The sequence below is a fragment of the Manis pentadactyla genome, chromosome 7 (assembly GCF_030020395.1).
Source record: "Manis pentadactyla isolate mManPen7 chromosome 7, mManPen7.hap1, whole genome shotgun sequence".
NCBI lineage: Eukaryota > Metazoa > Chordata > Mammalia > Pholidota > Manidae > Manis > Manis pentadactyla.
In genome coordinates, this window is record NC_080025.1 from 30,691,548 (window position 1) to 30,705,888 (window position 14,341).

At 46.8% G+C, this 14,341-nt stretch overlaps 1 protein-coding gene and 1 long non-coding RNA gene across 5 annotated transcripts in view; one reads left to right on the plus strand and one right to left on the minus strand.

Moving 5' to 3' along the window:
• Positions 1–14,341, plus strand: part of SLC20A2 (solute carrier family 20 member 2) — a 114,870-nt gene that overhangs the window by 71,696 nt on the left and 28,833 nt on the right. For all 4 annotated transcript variants that reach the window (XM_036877492.2, XM_057505204.1, XM_057505205.1 and 1 more), the window contains exons 4-6: positions 779–864; positions 4,210–4,306; positions 12,348–12,464. In XM_036877492.2, coding sequence (XP_036733387.2) covers positions 779–864; positions 4,210–4,306; positions 12,348–12,464 — 300 coding nt within the window. The remainder of the gene's footprint in view (positions 1–778; positions 865–4,209; positions 4,307–12,347; positions 12,465–14,341) is intronic.
• LOC130684443 (uncharacterized) lies at positions 10,992–12,433 on the minus strand. Its single transcript, XR_008998721.1, has 2 exons — positions 12,303–12,433; positions 10,992–12,088 (listed from the first exon to the last, which is right to left on the minus strand). It is a non-coding gene; the product is annotated as an uncharacterized LOC130684443 (long non-coding RNA).

Consider the following 14,341-nt stretch of genomic DNA (forward strand, 5'->3'; position numbering starts at 1 on the left):
CCTGCTTCCTGGCTCTGGATTTTAGCAGGAAGGAAATCCACTCAGCCCTCAAAACCACCAACCCGCCCGTTGTAAAAAATCCTCTTTCGCCCCATGTCCATCCTCTGGGTTGCTCATCCTTTTAAGAATCAGTGGCTTCAGGAGCCGTGTGGACGCACCCCAGCCTGCCAGGCAGGGACACAGATAGATGGCCTGGAAAATCACCTTAGATCCCAGGCTTCTAAAACAGGCTTCTAGAACTCTGGCCGCACTTTATAATTACTTGGGGGAACAGTTTAAAGATGTCAATGCCCAGACCCTGTCCGGAACCTTTTAAATTAGAATTCTGGGGGTGGAGCCAGAGCATAACTAGCTTTTGAAAACTCACTGAATATGCCCGATGAGCAGCCAGAGTCGGAAACTACGAGGCCAGAGGCTGAAATTGTCAGGACAGCAGGGCTGGACTGGGAAAACAGTGTGGAAGGCGGCCCACCTTTTCAGTAACCCGCCCTGTCGGAGCAAGGGCCAGGTCTCCATGTGGCCGGAGGAGAGGAGCAGGCAGAGGAGCCCAGGGACCACTTACTTGCCTGTCCAAGTGTGCTCAGTTGTGTGGGACTGTGTGTTTGTGTGTGAGGACGGCATGCCAGGGGTAGTGTGTGTTAGGTCCTCGTTAAGGTGAAGAATTCCAGGAATATTTATTATTGTGGGTACTGTATGTCGGTTGTCATTGTATTGTATAAATATGACTTGAATTGTGTAGAATTTTAACATTCACTAGATTTTTCTTTCAATTATTCAGTTGCTTCTTGGTTTATATCTCCACTGTTGTCTGGTTTCATGTCTGGCATGCTGTTTGTGCTGATCAGGATATTCATCTTGAAAAAGGTAAGTGAGCCCCGGAAGATGACTGGTTAGCCAGAGACGGGTAAGATCCCTCAAGGGAGGAACAACCTAAGACAGGCACAGTCGCAGGGGGGCCATCAGGTGAGAAATTGGGGATCAACAGAGGTGAGGCTTAGAACCTCACCCTCCCTGTTCTGAGAGAAATCTTCTGCATCCGTGGATGTTTTATTGCCCTTGTGTAGCTTGGATTAACACATAGTCTACAGGCACACACCTGATCATCTACATTTGCTCTCTTACAGCACTAAACTATGTTTTCTACCTTTATCTTGTATCTACCTACCACTTCGGCATTTTATTAAAAATAATAATAATAATAATAATAATAAGGGAGAAATGTGGGATTCACATATAAATCAAGTATAAAAATCAAACGAATATTCATATTTGACCTGATTGTTTATAGTTCATAATGCGTGATCAAAACCGAAAGTTTCTGTGATGACTGCCCTTGCACTGTTCACCATGTAAGAACTTATTCACTATGTAAGAATTTGTTCATCATGTAAGAACTTGTTCGTTATACTTCAGAAGATTGGAGACTGATGAGAATTAGGCTTGGGGTGGATTAATGATTGTGCATTGAGCATTGAGTCCCCTATACAGAATTTTATTGTTGTTAACAACCATTTGATCAATAAATATGAGAGATGCCCTCAAAAAACAAAAAACAAACAAACAAAAAAAGGTAAGTGAGGATGTTATTTTTTAAATTGAGTTTTAGAACAAATTTTGGTTCTACTCAATAGAAATGAATAGTGAGGGGGGTTAGGGGAATAATTGTGTTTTAATGTCATTAAGGCACATAGCATCCTGGAGTTAGAATTAGGCACTATTATCAAGGAGGCAGGAGTCAAGGCAGAGGACTGGGGGCTGCACTGTAGTGTTTCCTATCTTGTGACTTGGTTCATGAATCAGGACTCCCAGGCATTGTGTGCAGACCTCAAACAGGAAAGGTAATTATTTCCTGGATGTGAAACAGAAGAGGGTGAGATAGTGTTAATATGTTGGATTGACTATCACTAAAAAGAGCCGGAGAATTTATTTACCCAAATGTAAGGTGTGTTCTCTGTTTTAATGGAGAAAGCCAGCTTGAAATACTGGCTCTTCCCCATCCTCAGGAAAGGATAAGAAGAAGGAATACACCAACTGGGGTGTGTTTCATCAAGAATAAAATGAGATGGAAGTGAAAACTTACTAGAAAAAATTTTCTCAACTCTCAAGGGGTTGCCACAGTATTTTGTAAACCACAATGCACGCCTCTAGGGAGCGCGTTCTAGCAGAGCCTGAGCCCCCGGGACATGCCGGCCAGCGCCGTGCCCTCACCTGGAGAGGCAGCCATTTTTTTCTTAGCATCACCCACTAGCCTATTGCGGGACTCATGCCCTTGCATAAGAACAAACTTAGGATTCCTTCTCTTGGGCTCCCTCCATACTAACATTTTTGTACTTGAAAGGTGCAGCTGTCTCTTGCCTTCCAGCCTGCACTCTTTTTATTTCCTGCCTGGAACCCAGCCTTGCCTGGCAAACTCCTGCTGCCACTCAGCCTGCAGGGCTTCCTGGGCAGGCTGTCCTCACCCACCCACGGTCGGTGGGCCCCCTCTCACACTCCCGCAGCACTCTACTCTCATCAGGGTGCCATCATGCTGAACGGCGTTTCAGTTCTTGCTCAGTGGCCTCTTTGCTATTTAATTATAAGATTGGTGAGAGCAGAAACCCATGACTGCCTTGCCCGCTCTTGTAACCCAGCCCCAGCACTGTGCGTGGCACGCTAAACACGCTGCTCGAATGTCTGTTAGGAGGGAATGACGGGTGCCTGGACAGGTGGCACAGTGGGGCTGGAGGGAAGGAGCGAAGGAAAGAAAGGAAGGAGAGAGAGACAGGAGGGAGGAAAGGAGGTCTTAATGACAGAGCTGTCATTTGAGTTTTAAGAGCAGGTTATTTGACAAAACATAAGGTGATTCAATTGAAAAACAAACCTAAGACCTGTACACCTTCAGAAGTGTCTGGTTGGGAGTCCGTCTTCGGCAGCCCGAGGTAGCCCTGTTCAGGAACCCAGGGGCAGCAGGCATTCGGGCAGCCTGGCGTGTGGGGTCAGTTGGCCTGGGCTTTTTGCACGTGGCGCCTGGCAGGTCGGAGGCCGCTCTGCCTGTCATCCGGCTCCTTCTGGGCTCTCTGCACCTCCCCTGCCTGCACTGGCTGTGACTCTCATGCACTTGAGTCACCTTCTTCCCCTGCTCTCACATTCTTTGCACCTCACTGCCATTCAGCACAGGCCTCTTGACAGGTGCTGATGGCTACTTGAGACCTTCCCAAACAGGTTCTTAATGAGATGGACTGCTCCGCACACACACTAGATTTCCCTACCTGTTTGCATCTGACAGCAGGAGTCTCTGGGGCACCCTGTACTTCCCCTTACTACCGTAGCTCACATTATCTCTACATCTAAGTTGCCTTTTCCCATCAGAAGGTCTCAGAGTCATATGAATATCTGAGTGTCTTACATGGTTATTAGAAATTAGTCCTTTTATAAATTATTTAAGCAACATCTATGTATCAGTGCTGCATCAGAGAGTGTCCAGTCCATATTTTTGCCTCAAAATCCTCTGTGAATCTGCCTAAAACCCTACATTTCTAATAATCTCTCAGATATTATTTAGCCTAACACATGTGCAGTACCATTCTTGTTGACATATTAGATTTAGGGACTGCTGTAACAGAAGCCTAAAGTTGTAAAATCTTTTTCATTAGACGAGAAATCCACAGTTATTTTTAACATTTAACAGTTAAAGATTAAATATTATACCTTACAAAAAGGCTGAAAGTCATAGCACATGGTAACATGTCTGCTTTTTTTATATCAACAGAACTAAACTGAATTGTGTAACAGAGAGACCGTAAAACCTACTAGTGATGCGGGGCATTGAAGTCATTTGGCTTAGGACATCCTCAGAGGGCCAAGTGTCAAAATATTTGCTGAAAGTCAGTTTTTAGCAAATGTGACCCTAGCTAGAGTAGCGAGTGGCAGAGCTGCTGAGGCTGAGGCCATGCTGGGCCCCAGGCCCCAGGAACTTACCGAGCTGAACAATTCTCCTCTGTGTCTCAGTCTGGGGTCAGCTCACATGGTCCAAGTCCCCTAGCGGGTCTGCTGGATGCAACGGCAGGTTCTTTGAGATAGTTTGTGTAGGAGAGATGCCTGCGCTGGTGCAGTGACACGGCCATGCCGGTGGGAAGGCTTTCCCCTAACAGTGTTTTCTGTCATTTTGTCTGTGTCTGCTCCAGATGCCCCTTGAATCCTGACCTTCCACTTTATCTCATTGTCGTGCAGGAGGACCCTGTCCCCAACGGCCTCCGGGCACTTCCAGTGTTCTATGCCGCTACGATAGCAATCAATGTGTTCTCCATCATGTACACGGGAGTGCCAGGTAAGGCTCCTTGGAAGCTTCCGTCCAGCGGGCTCGATGTATCCCATCTAACCGTGTGGATTTATTCGGGGCTGGTACTGTCCTTGCGGAGGGTAAAAAGCATCATTGTGGTCATTATGGAGGCGTAAAAAGAGCAGTAAACACGTTTACTTGATTTAAATACTCAAGAGATACGGGAATCTAAAGATAACAGACTTTCAAAGGAGAAAAAAGAAGCCCGAAACCTCCATTCTGCTGCCCAGGTGTGGCCCGAGCTGCCTCCCTGTGCCCAGATGCAGCTCACGGGCGGTGGGGGGCATGGAGCACATGTGGCAGGAGCAGCCCGCCCCTCAGGGACACTCAGGATGCGCGTGTGGTTGGTAGCACAAAGATCGACCTCCCTGGAGTTTGTCGGACCAATGAATCCAGTGACTAGAAGCTACTCTTTTTGTTTAGGTACTGAAGCCAACAATGATTTTTATTTTCAGAATTACTTTTTCTCCTTCTCGTAGCTTTTGTTCTTTTTTACAAGGGTTCAGGACATTTTGGAGAATGGAAAAGCACTTTTCTTTTGCATTTGAGTGGGTAAAAAAAACATACACACAGTACTCCAGTTTGCACCCGTTTCAGTGGTGGGGAGCTGGCAACATTCCAGTGACATTTTCATTCATGATTTGGTGGAGAGGATTCCTCCTGTTTGTCTATGTGAAATGCACCTCCTACAGCCAGAGTTGGAATACGCCTATTAATGTGGGGGTATGTGGAATTGACAGATAGGTTAATTTGTGTTGTTTTTCTTCTTGTTAATGTCCCCTATGGACTGAGATTCAGTTACTGGCCATATCTGACAAAATTGCTCCCTTTCTTCAAAAGACAAACGTCGTATTACAATTGAAAAATGTACAGTGGCCAACACAGGGGAAATACTTACTAATTTCTCACATGAGGCTTCGCAAGACAGTCTCAGATTTTATTTTATTAGATATACCTAATTATGTGTATGTACTTACTTCTGTACTGAAGATAAACTGTTTCTGAGTGATTCTTAACATTATATAACCTTCTACTCCTGCATCTCTGCACCACTAAGAATATTGATCTTCATGGTTTGAGGACTTCCAGCCTTTGGGCGATAGGGCACCACATGTGTTGCTCAGGTTATAGGAAGAGCGCAAAGCCGAATGAAGGTTCTAGTGATGACGAGGGCTGGAGAGAGGTGAGGCCCTGGGCCCGGAGAGCAGCGGCTGGTGGCCCTTCGGATTTCATGATTCACAGACTGTGAAGTATGTTTGTCACAGACTGTTTTTGTGATACATAAAGTCAGAGGCAGAGAAAAACCAGTTTGAAGCCACAAAGTTCACCCCACCACCCAGTCCGTGTGTCTCCCAAAGCACCTACAGTGCTGGGCAGGCCCTGCAGCGCTGAGCTGGCCATAACCTGCAGCGGGAGGTTCCTTGTCCACCGTCTGCTTGCCCGGCAGTCCTCGTCCTTGATTCTGAATAGGCTCTTGGGGCTGGAGGAATGAAACGCCAGGCAGCCACCTCCTGGCCCAGTGACGCAGGACGCTGAGCTCCCGGAATCTGGGCTGCCTTCGTGGGGCCCAGTCTGGAAACAGGAATTGGTATAAACAAGCCTCTGTTTCTGCATTTGATTTTCTCCTGCCCTCTATTGTGCATGCTCCCTGGTTCTTCTTCTGAATGTCCAAGGTCAACTGAGTGATTTTTATTAAAATTGGCCTTTTTCTACACTTGGCCTATTTTTTCCATCTTTATTTTCTTCACCTTTTGCTGCAGTTTTACTGCAAATTTGCTAAAAGAATCATCTTACTGGGAGAGTAAGTTTTTCTAGAGAAAATGAAACCATGTAATGGAAGAGACTCAGTAAATAAGACAAATGCTAACCTTTGTGGACCTGATAATATGTGAATTATTCCTTATGGCCCTCAGAACTCCCCTGGGAAACTGGCAGTAAGGCTCACACCGCTTTACAGGTGGGAGCCTGAGGTACGGGAGTGCCGAGGGCCTGACGCCGTGTGGCTGGGACAGAGCAGAACCTCAGAATTCGAAGCAGGCCCTTAGGGGTGACCTCACCCTGACACGTGACATGGCCTGGGTGGGACACCTGGTACCTGGTGCCCAGTGTCACCGTTCATGACACTCCAAATACATTCTTTCTCTTTGCTCCCCTTTCTTTCAAAATGGCTTCCAGTATATTTGGAAACCTGGTTATGGATTTGTATATATTTAACATACAGCCAGTGTGAAGAGGCTGGCTGCCTCTTTAATTAGGAATATAAAAAGTCTGTGCGAGAATCTGGAAGATCATCACTCCGCTGGCAGCACAGACATCTTCCCAGCGCTGGCGTTAGTGTTAAGGACTTTGGCAGTGGCCCTGCCGTCAGGAGCGTCACCCCTCACCTCCCAGAGCCCCTGCTGGGTGTCCCAGACTAAGGGCAGCAGGAGGGCCCCTGAAGGGGGTGCGTGTTACTCGAGCTGGCAGTGCCTGGCACACAGCAGCTCTAAATGCGTGTTGGGGGCTGTGTCACCACCGCAATCAGAGGGAGCCTCATCTCGTCGGCCTGAAGTCACCTGCATATCTTGAGTCATCCTGCCTTTCTGTTTTTCCCACATGTATTGGTATGGAAAACATCTTACTTGTTTTCCCAGGGTCTTGGCCAGAGGAGAAAAGAAGGTCATGAGTCTGAAGGACCAGCCATGTCCCTCCTCCACCTGGTTAAACAGGGCTGTGCTGATATTTTGGTCCCGGGAATGCTTCTAGAATATCCACTGAGTGAGTCCAAATCTTCCATTTAGCATGGAAGGTTAACTTTTGCCCTTCACACTAGCCTTTGCCCCACACACGTGAGGCCTCTTGGCCTACCTAGCTGTGTCCTGCACAGCCCTGGTGCCCTATTTGGCGACAAGGCTGAGCTGAGAGTTCCTGCCGCAGCGGTCAGCCGCTCCTTTCAGGAGATGCCTTTCTGCCCCTCCGGGGTTTACCCTTCCTGACCCCCTTTCTTCCTTAGAAGCTGGCCATTCAGATGATGGCTTCAGAGATAAAGGGAAGAAGTAAACTGTCTGACAGGAGTGGGTGGCAGCATTAATCTTACGCAGCTTCCACTTCGGCACTGGGATGAGCTCCGTGGGGAGCCGTTGGCTGCTGAGGTAGTTGTTTTGCCCCTGTCCCCTGTGTCCCTTCGCTCTGAATTATCCTGACATTGCTTATATCTCAGGCTTTGTGTGATTTGTTTTACTTTGCATTTGACATGACTTTTCTCAAATGAAACCCTTATACTTCAAAGCACTTCAAAAAATGTTCCCTGCATTTTTGTCCTTAAAAATAATAATTTGCAAGAAGCAAAAATAACTCTAGGAAATAAATTGCTCACTTGGGTTGGATACAAGCCTTAAGTTTATTTTTAATGAGAAAGTCCCCAGTCATGTGGGGCCTGGTTTGTGTTCAGTGTCGGAAGGGTGAATGCTGAAGTCACCGCATGCCGCTTTGCGCCGTCGGAGCCGGTCCTCTGACCAGGCCCCGGGTGCCTGCATACAACCCCTAGGACAGAGCGTGGCCCCCGAGGGGCGGGGGCGGCGGCGGGGAACCCGTGACAAGCGCAGGTTCTCAGTCCCGCCCGCCGAGGAATCCGAGCCCCTGCGGCCGCCGCCTGCTTCCCGTGCGCACGCCCCGCAGGTGTGCAGGCCCTCCACGCGGTGGCATTTCACTGGGGGCGCTGTCGGGTTATTCCTGTTCTCGTGTAAGGGGTGCTCCTGGGACCTGCCAGCACCCTCAACTCCCTCTTTCACCAGCAAATGAATCCCCAGACTTGACCAGGCCTGGTTCCTGCCTTCCCCGGAGGGGCCTGCGCCTGGGGGAGGGGCCTTGCCTTCCAGCTCCCCACCCTTCGCACATCCCCCTCCCCCCACCTCCTCCTCCCCCATCTCCTGCTCCCCCATCTCCTCCCTCCCCCCCTTTCTCCCTCCTTCCCCTCCCCTGTCCCCCTTCAGGTACAGCTCCGCTGATTCATTCCCAAAGAAGCCGGAGCCCCAGGGCCCCTGAGGTCCCCTGAGGCCCCGAGGGCTTTGAGAGGAGGACCTGCGTGTGGTCCGGGTACCGCCTGGAAGCTCCCCGCTGCGGAGGAGCCCTGGGCCGGCGGCCCTGGCAGGGAGGCGTCTTCAGTTGTCACCGAGGGCTGGATTGAGCAGACTTCCATTTCCCTTTTCAGGATCACTATAAATGAACCCTGGTTTGAGAAAGCTGCTACATATGCAAAAGAAATCCCAATTATAGGGCGAACCAGGAAATAGCATTTTCCTGTTTCAAAAGAAAGCTTCACTTTCTTAACAAAAGTTGCTTCCGGATTCCTTTTACCACTAGGGGCTCCTCTAATGCTGTGAACATTTTACTCTAAAAGAAACGTTTCTTTCAGGTAAGGAAGGATTCTGCAGTGTAGGAAGTAAATGTGTGTGTGTGTGTATTCATGTGGAAGGATGTCCCCAGTATGTTGTGTGTGAGAAATGAAAGTGGAGAGCAATATAGACAACATCTACATCTGTTAAATTCTTTTAAAAGGAAAAAAATTCTGATAAGCATTCAAAACTGTGTTTCTATCTAGAAAATGCCTGAAAGGAGGCACACCAAGTAGTCAACAGTGCCTCTCTAGGAACCGGGTTCCAGAGGGGAGAGTAAAGTGGAGTTTCCACATTGATACCTAGAAAATTTTGTTCTGATACATATATAATAAGCATATGCTATTTATAAAATTAAAACAGAGAAAAGCAGGAAAGTTGTAGAGAGAGACTGAAGAGGAGGGTAAAAGGGACTAATACCGGTAAATACAGGACAACTCAATACAAAGAATTTTTGTCAAAAAATCTGTCATTTATAAGCCAACCTTGAGTATTCAGCAGAGAAAAGGTTTTCCCTTGGATGCCTTCTGGGTTTTATAGACGTTTTATTTATTCTATAGATTCTAATAATGACTGTTAAATATGAAAAGGGTATAAAGAGTACTGACATTGGAAGACTGAGTGTTTCTAAAAGTTCCGCCCACTTCTTGCCCGGCTCACTGAGCGTCCCGGCCGGGGCGGGCTTTGGGCAGAACTGCAGATCAGTCGCCCTGCGGTGCGCCGGGCACCTCTGCCGGGCTCCTGCGCTGCCCAGACGCGGAAGGAGCCTGGGAAGGGGGCCGCCTGTCGGGAGCGGAGGGCGGGGGCGGAGCGCCCAGTCCGGGCTCCTCGCAGCGGCTCCTGGATGAGGCCGCGGGAGCGACGGAGGCCACGGCCTGCCCACTTTGCCCACAGAGTGGAGTGGTGCCCATGCTTGTTGCCCTCTAGACATGTAAGCTTTGGAAACCAATTTGAGAGCCTTACAGGGAGACAACTCAATACAAAGAATTTTTGTTAAAATATTCGTCATTTATAAGCCAACCTTGAGTGTTCAGCAGAGAAAAGGTTTTCCCTTGGATGCACATTGATTCCAGAGCCTCCCAGCACTGAATTTTTGTATTTATTTTTTATCCATGAAGTATAATTTTATACATTTAGTCCAGCTTAGAGCTATGTGACATCGGTAACTGTGGGGGGGCGATTCTCATATGCAGGCGATGAAAGTAAACCCCCGTGTCCTTTCGAAGCACCGTCATATCACCAGATTGCTGGAGTGATTCGGTGAGATCTGAGTTCTGTCCCCAAGGTGCCCCCTCTCCTCCCGTGCGCCCCCGTCGCCCTGCCCGCCCCGCTCTTCTTCCTCCCGGGTTTTCCGCTGTCTCCCCACCGCACCCCCGGTGATGTGCTCATTCCCAGCTCTCCCGGTTTCCTCTGACTTAGGCGGGTGGCTTCAGAGCTCTGGGGCCGCCTCCCAGGCCGAACCAACCCGTTGAGATGGTAAAAGTAGAGGGCCGGGGATAATTGTGCCTTGTTACTGCCCAGGCCAAGGAGCAAAAGCCTCGTAACCGCCTCTGCTTTTCCCTTGCGGGTGCTGGTCCCAACACCCTTGGGACTCCCACACGCCCCCAGGAGGAAGCGTGGAGATGGGCTCGGCAGGAGCATGTGTGGCGTTTTCTCCGCATTTGTTCTGGGCTCTATTCGGCACGGATGGAAAAAAATAGCGCCTGAGAACAAACGTGTTCACTCACTAAAAAATAATGAATAGATGACAGATAAACAGATAGATAAGTACACTACATATATATTCCAAACAGTTCTGTCCCCTCCGTGTTCCAGGGCGAGCCCCCCTTAGGTCAGGTGACACAGTGAAGCCGACAGTAGCGCAGTTGGCAACTTTACATCAGCGACACCGGGAGCCGCCGAGGAACCTCCGCAAAAACCAAACGCCTTTGGCCGCGGGGCTTGTGTACATGTGGTTTGGACCGTCAGTTTGATGATGGTGATACAGTTACCACTCCGTTTGGCAACCAAGCGCTTAGGAGTGATCCTCTCTCACAGGTATTAAGACACTGCCGAGGGGATGTAAAACAGAAGCCAGGACGCCGGGGCCCACAGGCCGGGCCCCGTGAGGTGAGGGGGCCCCAGCTGCTCTGCAGGTGGCTCCAGGCTTCGGATTCACGGCAGAGCCGGCCGCAGAGCTGGGTGGCCCACTAAGGGGAGCTTCGGAGTGGAGCGGTCTAGCCCCTGAGGTCTGTTCTCTCCCCTGGTGGCCCCTGAGCTAGGCATTCTGGTTTTTCATTTTTCATATTTATATATGCTAATCTTGACACCCCATTTATAGTATTAATTATCTGTTCTTCCTCTTAACAATTACCAAAATGTTTAACCATACCTTCATTGAATAACTGAGTTATAGATAAAAAATAGTTAACAGTGTAACAAAGCCTGAATCATTTAAGATTTATTTAATCTAAGAGCAAAGAGCAAAGCTTAAATAGTTCACTCCTTTAAAACTTACAGACTTTTAACAATTTACAAAAGTGATGTCATTATGTGTGTTCAAAAGTATATACAAAAGTATACGTAAGTCAGAAGGGAAAGCCCCCTCCAGTTTCCCATCTCTCCATGGGATTAACCATTGTATCTTTCCAGAACTTTTCCTGTAATTCATGTATATAGTAGGAGTGTACATGTGTGGTTGTTTTCCTTTTTTATACATAAATTGGGTCATACTATGAGTACCATTATGCACGTAGCCTTTCTTAACACACTAGATTTTGGGCTCTTTCCTCATCAGTCTAAGTGACTCTACCTCATTTTTATGACTCTGTGCTGTAATTATTTCACATTTCCATGACAAAGATTCTATTAGTATTCTTGCAAATTCTTACTGTTACAAATAATGCCGTGGTAAGGATTCATGCACACATATTCGTGCTCTTGCGTAAGTGTGCACATTTAAGTTGTACACTGTGAACATGTGAAATGTGCCTGTTGCTTCCAGTGCCAGAAGATGTACCAGATTCCGGGCGATGCGCTTGGGGGTGCGTCACAGGGCCAGGAGACTGCGGTGCTCCTAAGCCATGGGCTCGTCTGCCTTTTTCTTGGCTGCCGTAATCATAGCTTAGTGTGTGCAACTGGGTTTGAGTGAAGAGTTTCCAGAATTCTGTGAGGTGACACTTCAAAGAAAAGCTACATTTGAAGATAAATGTCCTTTCAAAAAACTTTTATTTCAAAGCTGACTTTTAAAAATGTTTGTGTACCTGGTCAGGATGTCACGTGCTTTTCCAGCAGCACCTGCTGGCTCCTGAGAAGCTGCGCGGGGCCTGCCCTCCGTGCCTGCTGCCGCAGGAGCCGGCTGGCTGCCTGGACCAAAGACGGGCCTCCTTTCTCAGGAATCCACTCAGCAGTCTAGACACTGAGACAATTATTCCCAACTTAATATGCTGTTGTGCCAAATTGGGACCATTTTAATAATTAGCTTACTAACCAGTTTGACTGTATAGTCACAAGGTGTGGTGTGTCTTAAACCCAGAGCTTTCTCAAAAGGTGTAGCGTATTTTTTGGTTGAGAGCTTCATTAACTTTGTTTTAAATATGGGGAATGGAAAGTGTGCTGAGATGAGGTCTGACCTTTCGGTGTCCATTGACAACCCTGCTCTCACTTTGATCTGCCAGTTCTGGGCCTGGTCCTCCCCATCTGGGCAATAGCACTCACCTCCCTCGGCGTGGCGCTGCTCTTCGCCCTCTTTGTATGGCTCTTCGTGTGTCCGTGGATGCGGAGGAAGATTGCAGGTAAGGGCTTTCTTACTCTTGTGCCTTATAAAAATGCTCCTGATCCCTAAGACTTCAGATGCATTCCACCATCGATCTAACAGCAGGAGATAGAAACATGGATAGCTCCGAGCACACACTGGGGTGCATGGCCAGTCCTTCACTCTTGCTTCCTGCCTGCTCCCTGGCTCAAACTTTCCTTGATAATTTGTGACCCAGGTAGGCAGTAAGGTCCTAGTTGCCACGGGTAACTGCCAAGTTAACTGTGCAGTCAAGTTCTACCAGCCTGATGAAAATCATTAGTCTTCAGGAAAATGCAAATTAGTGCCACAGTGAGATACTCCTTCACACCCACAAGAGCAGCCAAAGCGAAAAAGACCAGCAGTTCCAAGCACGGATGAGGAAGTGGTTAACTGGAATTCTCATGCATTGATGGTGAAATGTAAAATGGTACAAGTGCTTTAGTAGTTAGTTTCGTGGTTTCCCGTAAAGTTTAGCATACATTTACCATATGACCCAGTAGTGCTTCTTGTAGGTATTTATCCAAGAGAAATCAAAATGTACATCCATAAAGACTTGCCCACAAATTATTTAGTCAGAATAGCCCCAAACTGCAAACAGCTCAGATGTGCCCGGATAACCAAATTGTGGAATATTCATATGATAGAAAGAATTCTTAGCAATGAAGAAAGTAAATGACCAGTAGACGCAACAACATAATGAACTTCACAGATGTGTTGAGCAAAAGCAGCCAGATACAAAAGAAGACATTGTATATGATTCCAGGGAAAATTAATACATAGTCGTAGCCATCACTGGTCACTGGAGCCGGGGGAGATGCAGCAGCCCAACTGCAGAGGGAACTTTTCAGGGACATGGGGATGGACTCTGTCTTAACTGTGGGAGTGGATACAGGCTGTACTGATTTGTCTCAGGCCTTCTACCTGCACGTTAAAAGTGTCTGCATTTTATTGCACTCAGTAATCTTTTTTAAAAAAGAAGAAAATTGCTTAGAAAGTTGCTAGAGCTGTTTTCCTGCACTAGCAATGTAATTGAATTGTAGGCCTCAAGGCCACACGTTTTTACAGGACTCTCAAAAGAAAAGTATTTACTTTTGCCCTCAGAGTGTGCCTTACAATCATGTTTTAACATAGACATATATGAACTTTAAAAAACCATATTTCAAAGAAGACCAAAACACAAATGATGAGACATACCATATTCATGAATTAGAAGACTCAGTATAGTTCAGATGTTTGTTCTCAAATGGATCTAGAGATGTAACACAATTTAAATAAAAATTCCAGCAAGATATTTCATAGATTTAGACAAGCTGCTTTTAAAATCTAAGCAGAAAGGCAAAGGAACTGGAATAACCCAAACAATTTTGAAAAAGAGAAATGTCAGAGGATTCATACTGATCAACTTTGATACTTGCTATAAAGCTACAAGACAGTGAAGAGATAGTGAAGAGACAGATACCAAGATTAACAGACTGAATAGGGTTTAGAAATAGAACCACACAAATACAGCAAATTGAGTTTGAACAAAATACAAAGGCAGTTCAACAGAGAAAGTATAGTCTTTACAGCAAACAGTATTGGAATAATTGGACATCCAATTATTCATCCAAAAAGAGAACCTTGTCCTAAGCCTTACACCTTGTAAAAAAAATTAACTCAAGATGCACTGTAGATCTAAATGTAAAATAGATTACAAGAAGACTTTTAAGGGGAAAAAAATAAGGGAAAACTTTTGTGACTTTGGGTTAAACAAAGCATTTTTAGATACAACAAAAACCTGATTCATTAAAAAGAAGTCAGTAAATTGCAATTCATCAAAATTTAGAACTATTGCTCTGTCATAAATACTATTAAGAGAATGAGAAGACAAGCTAC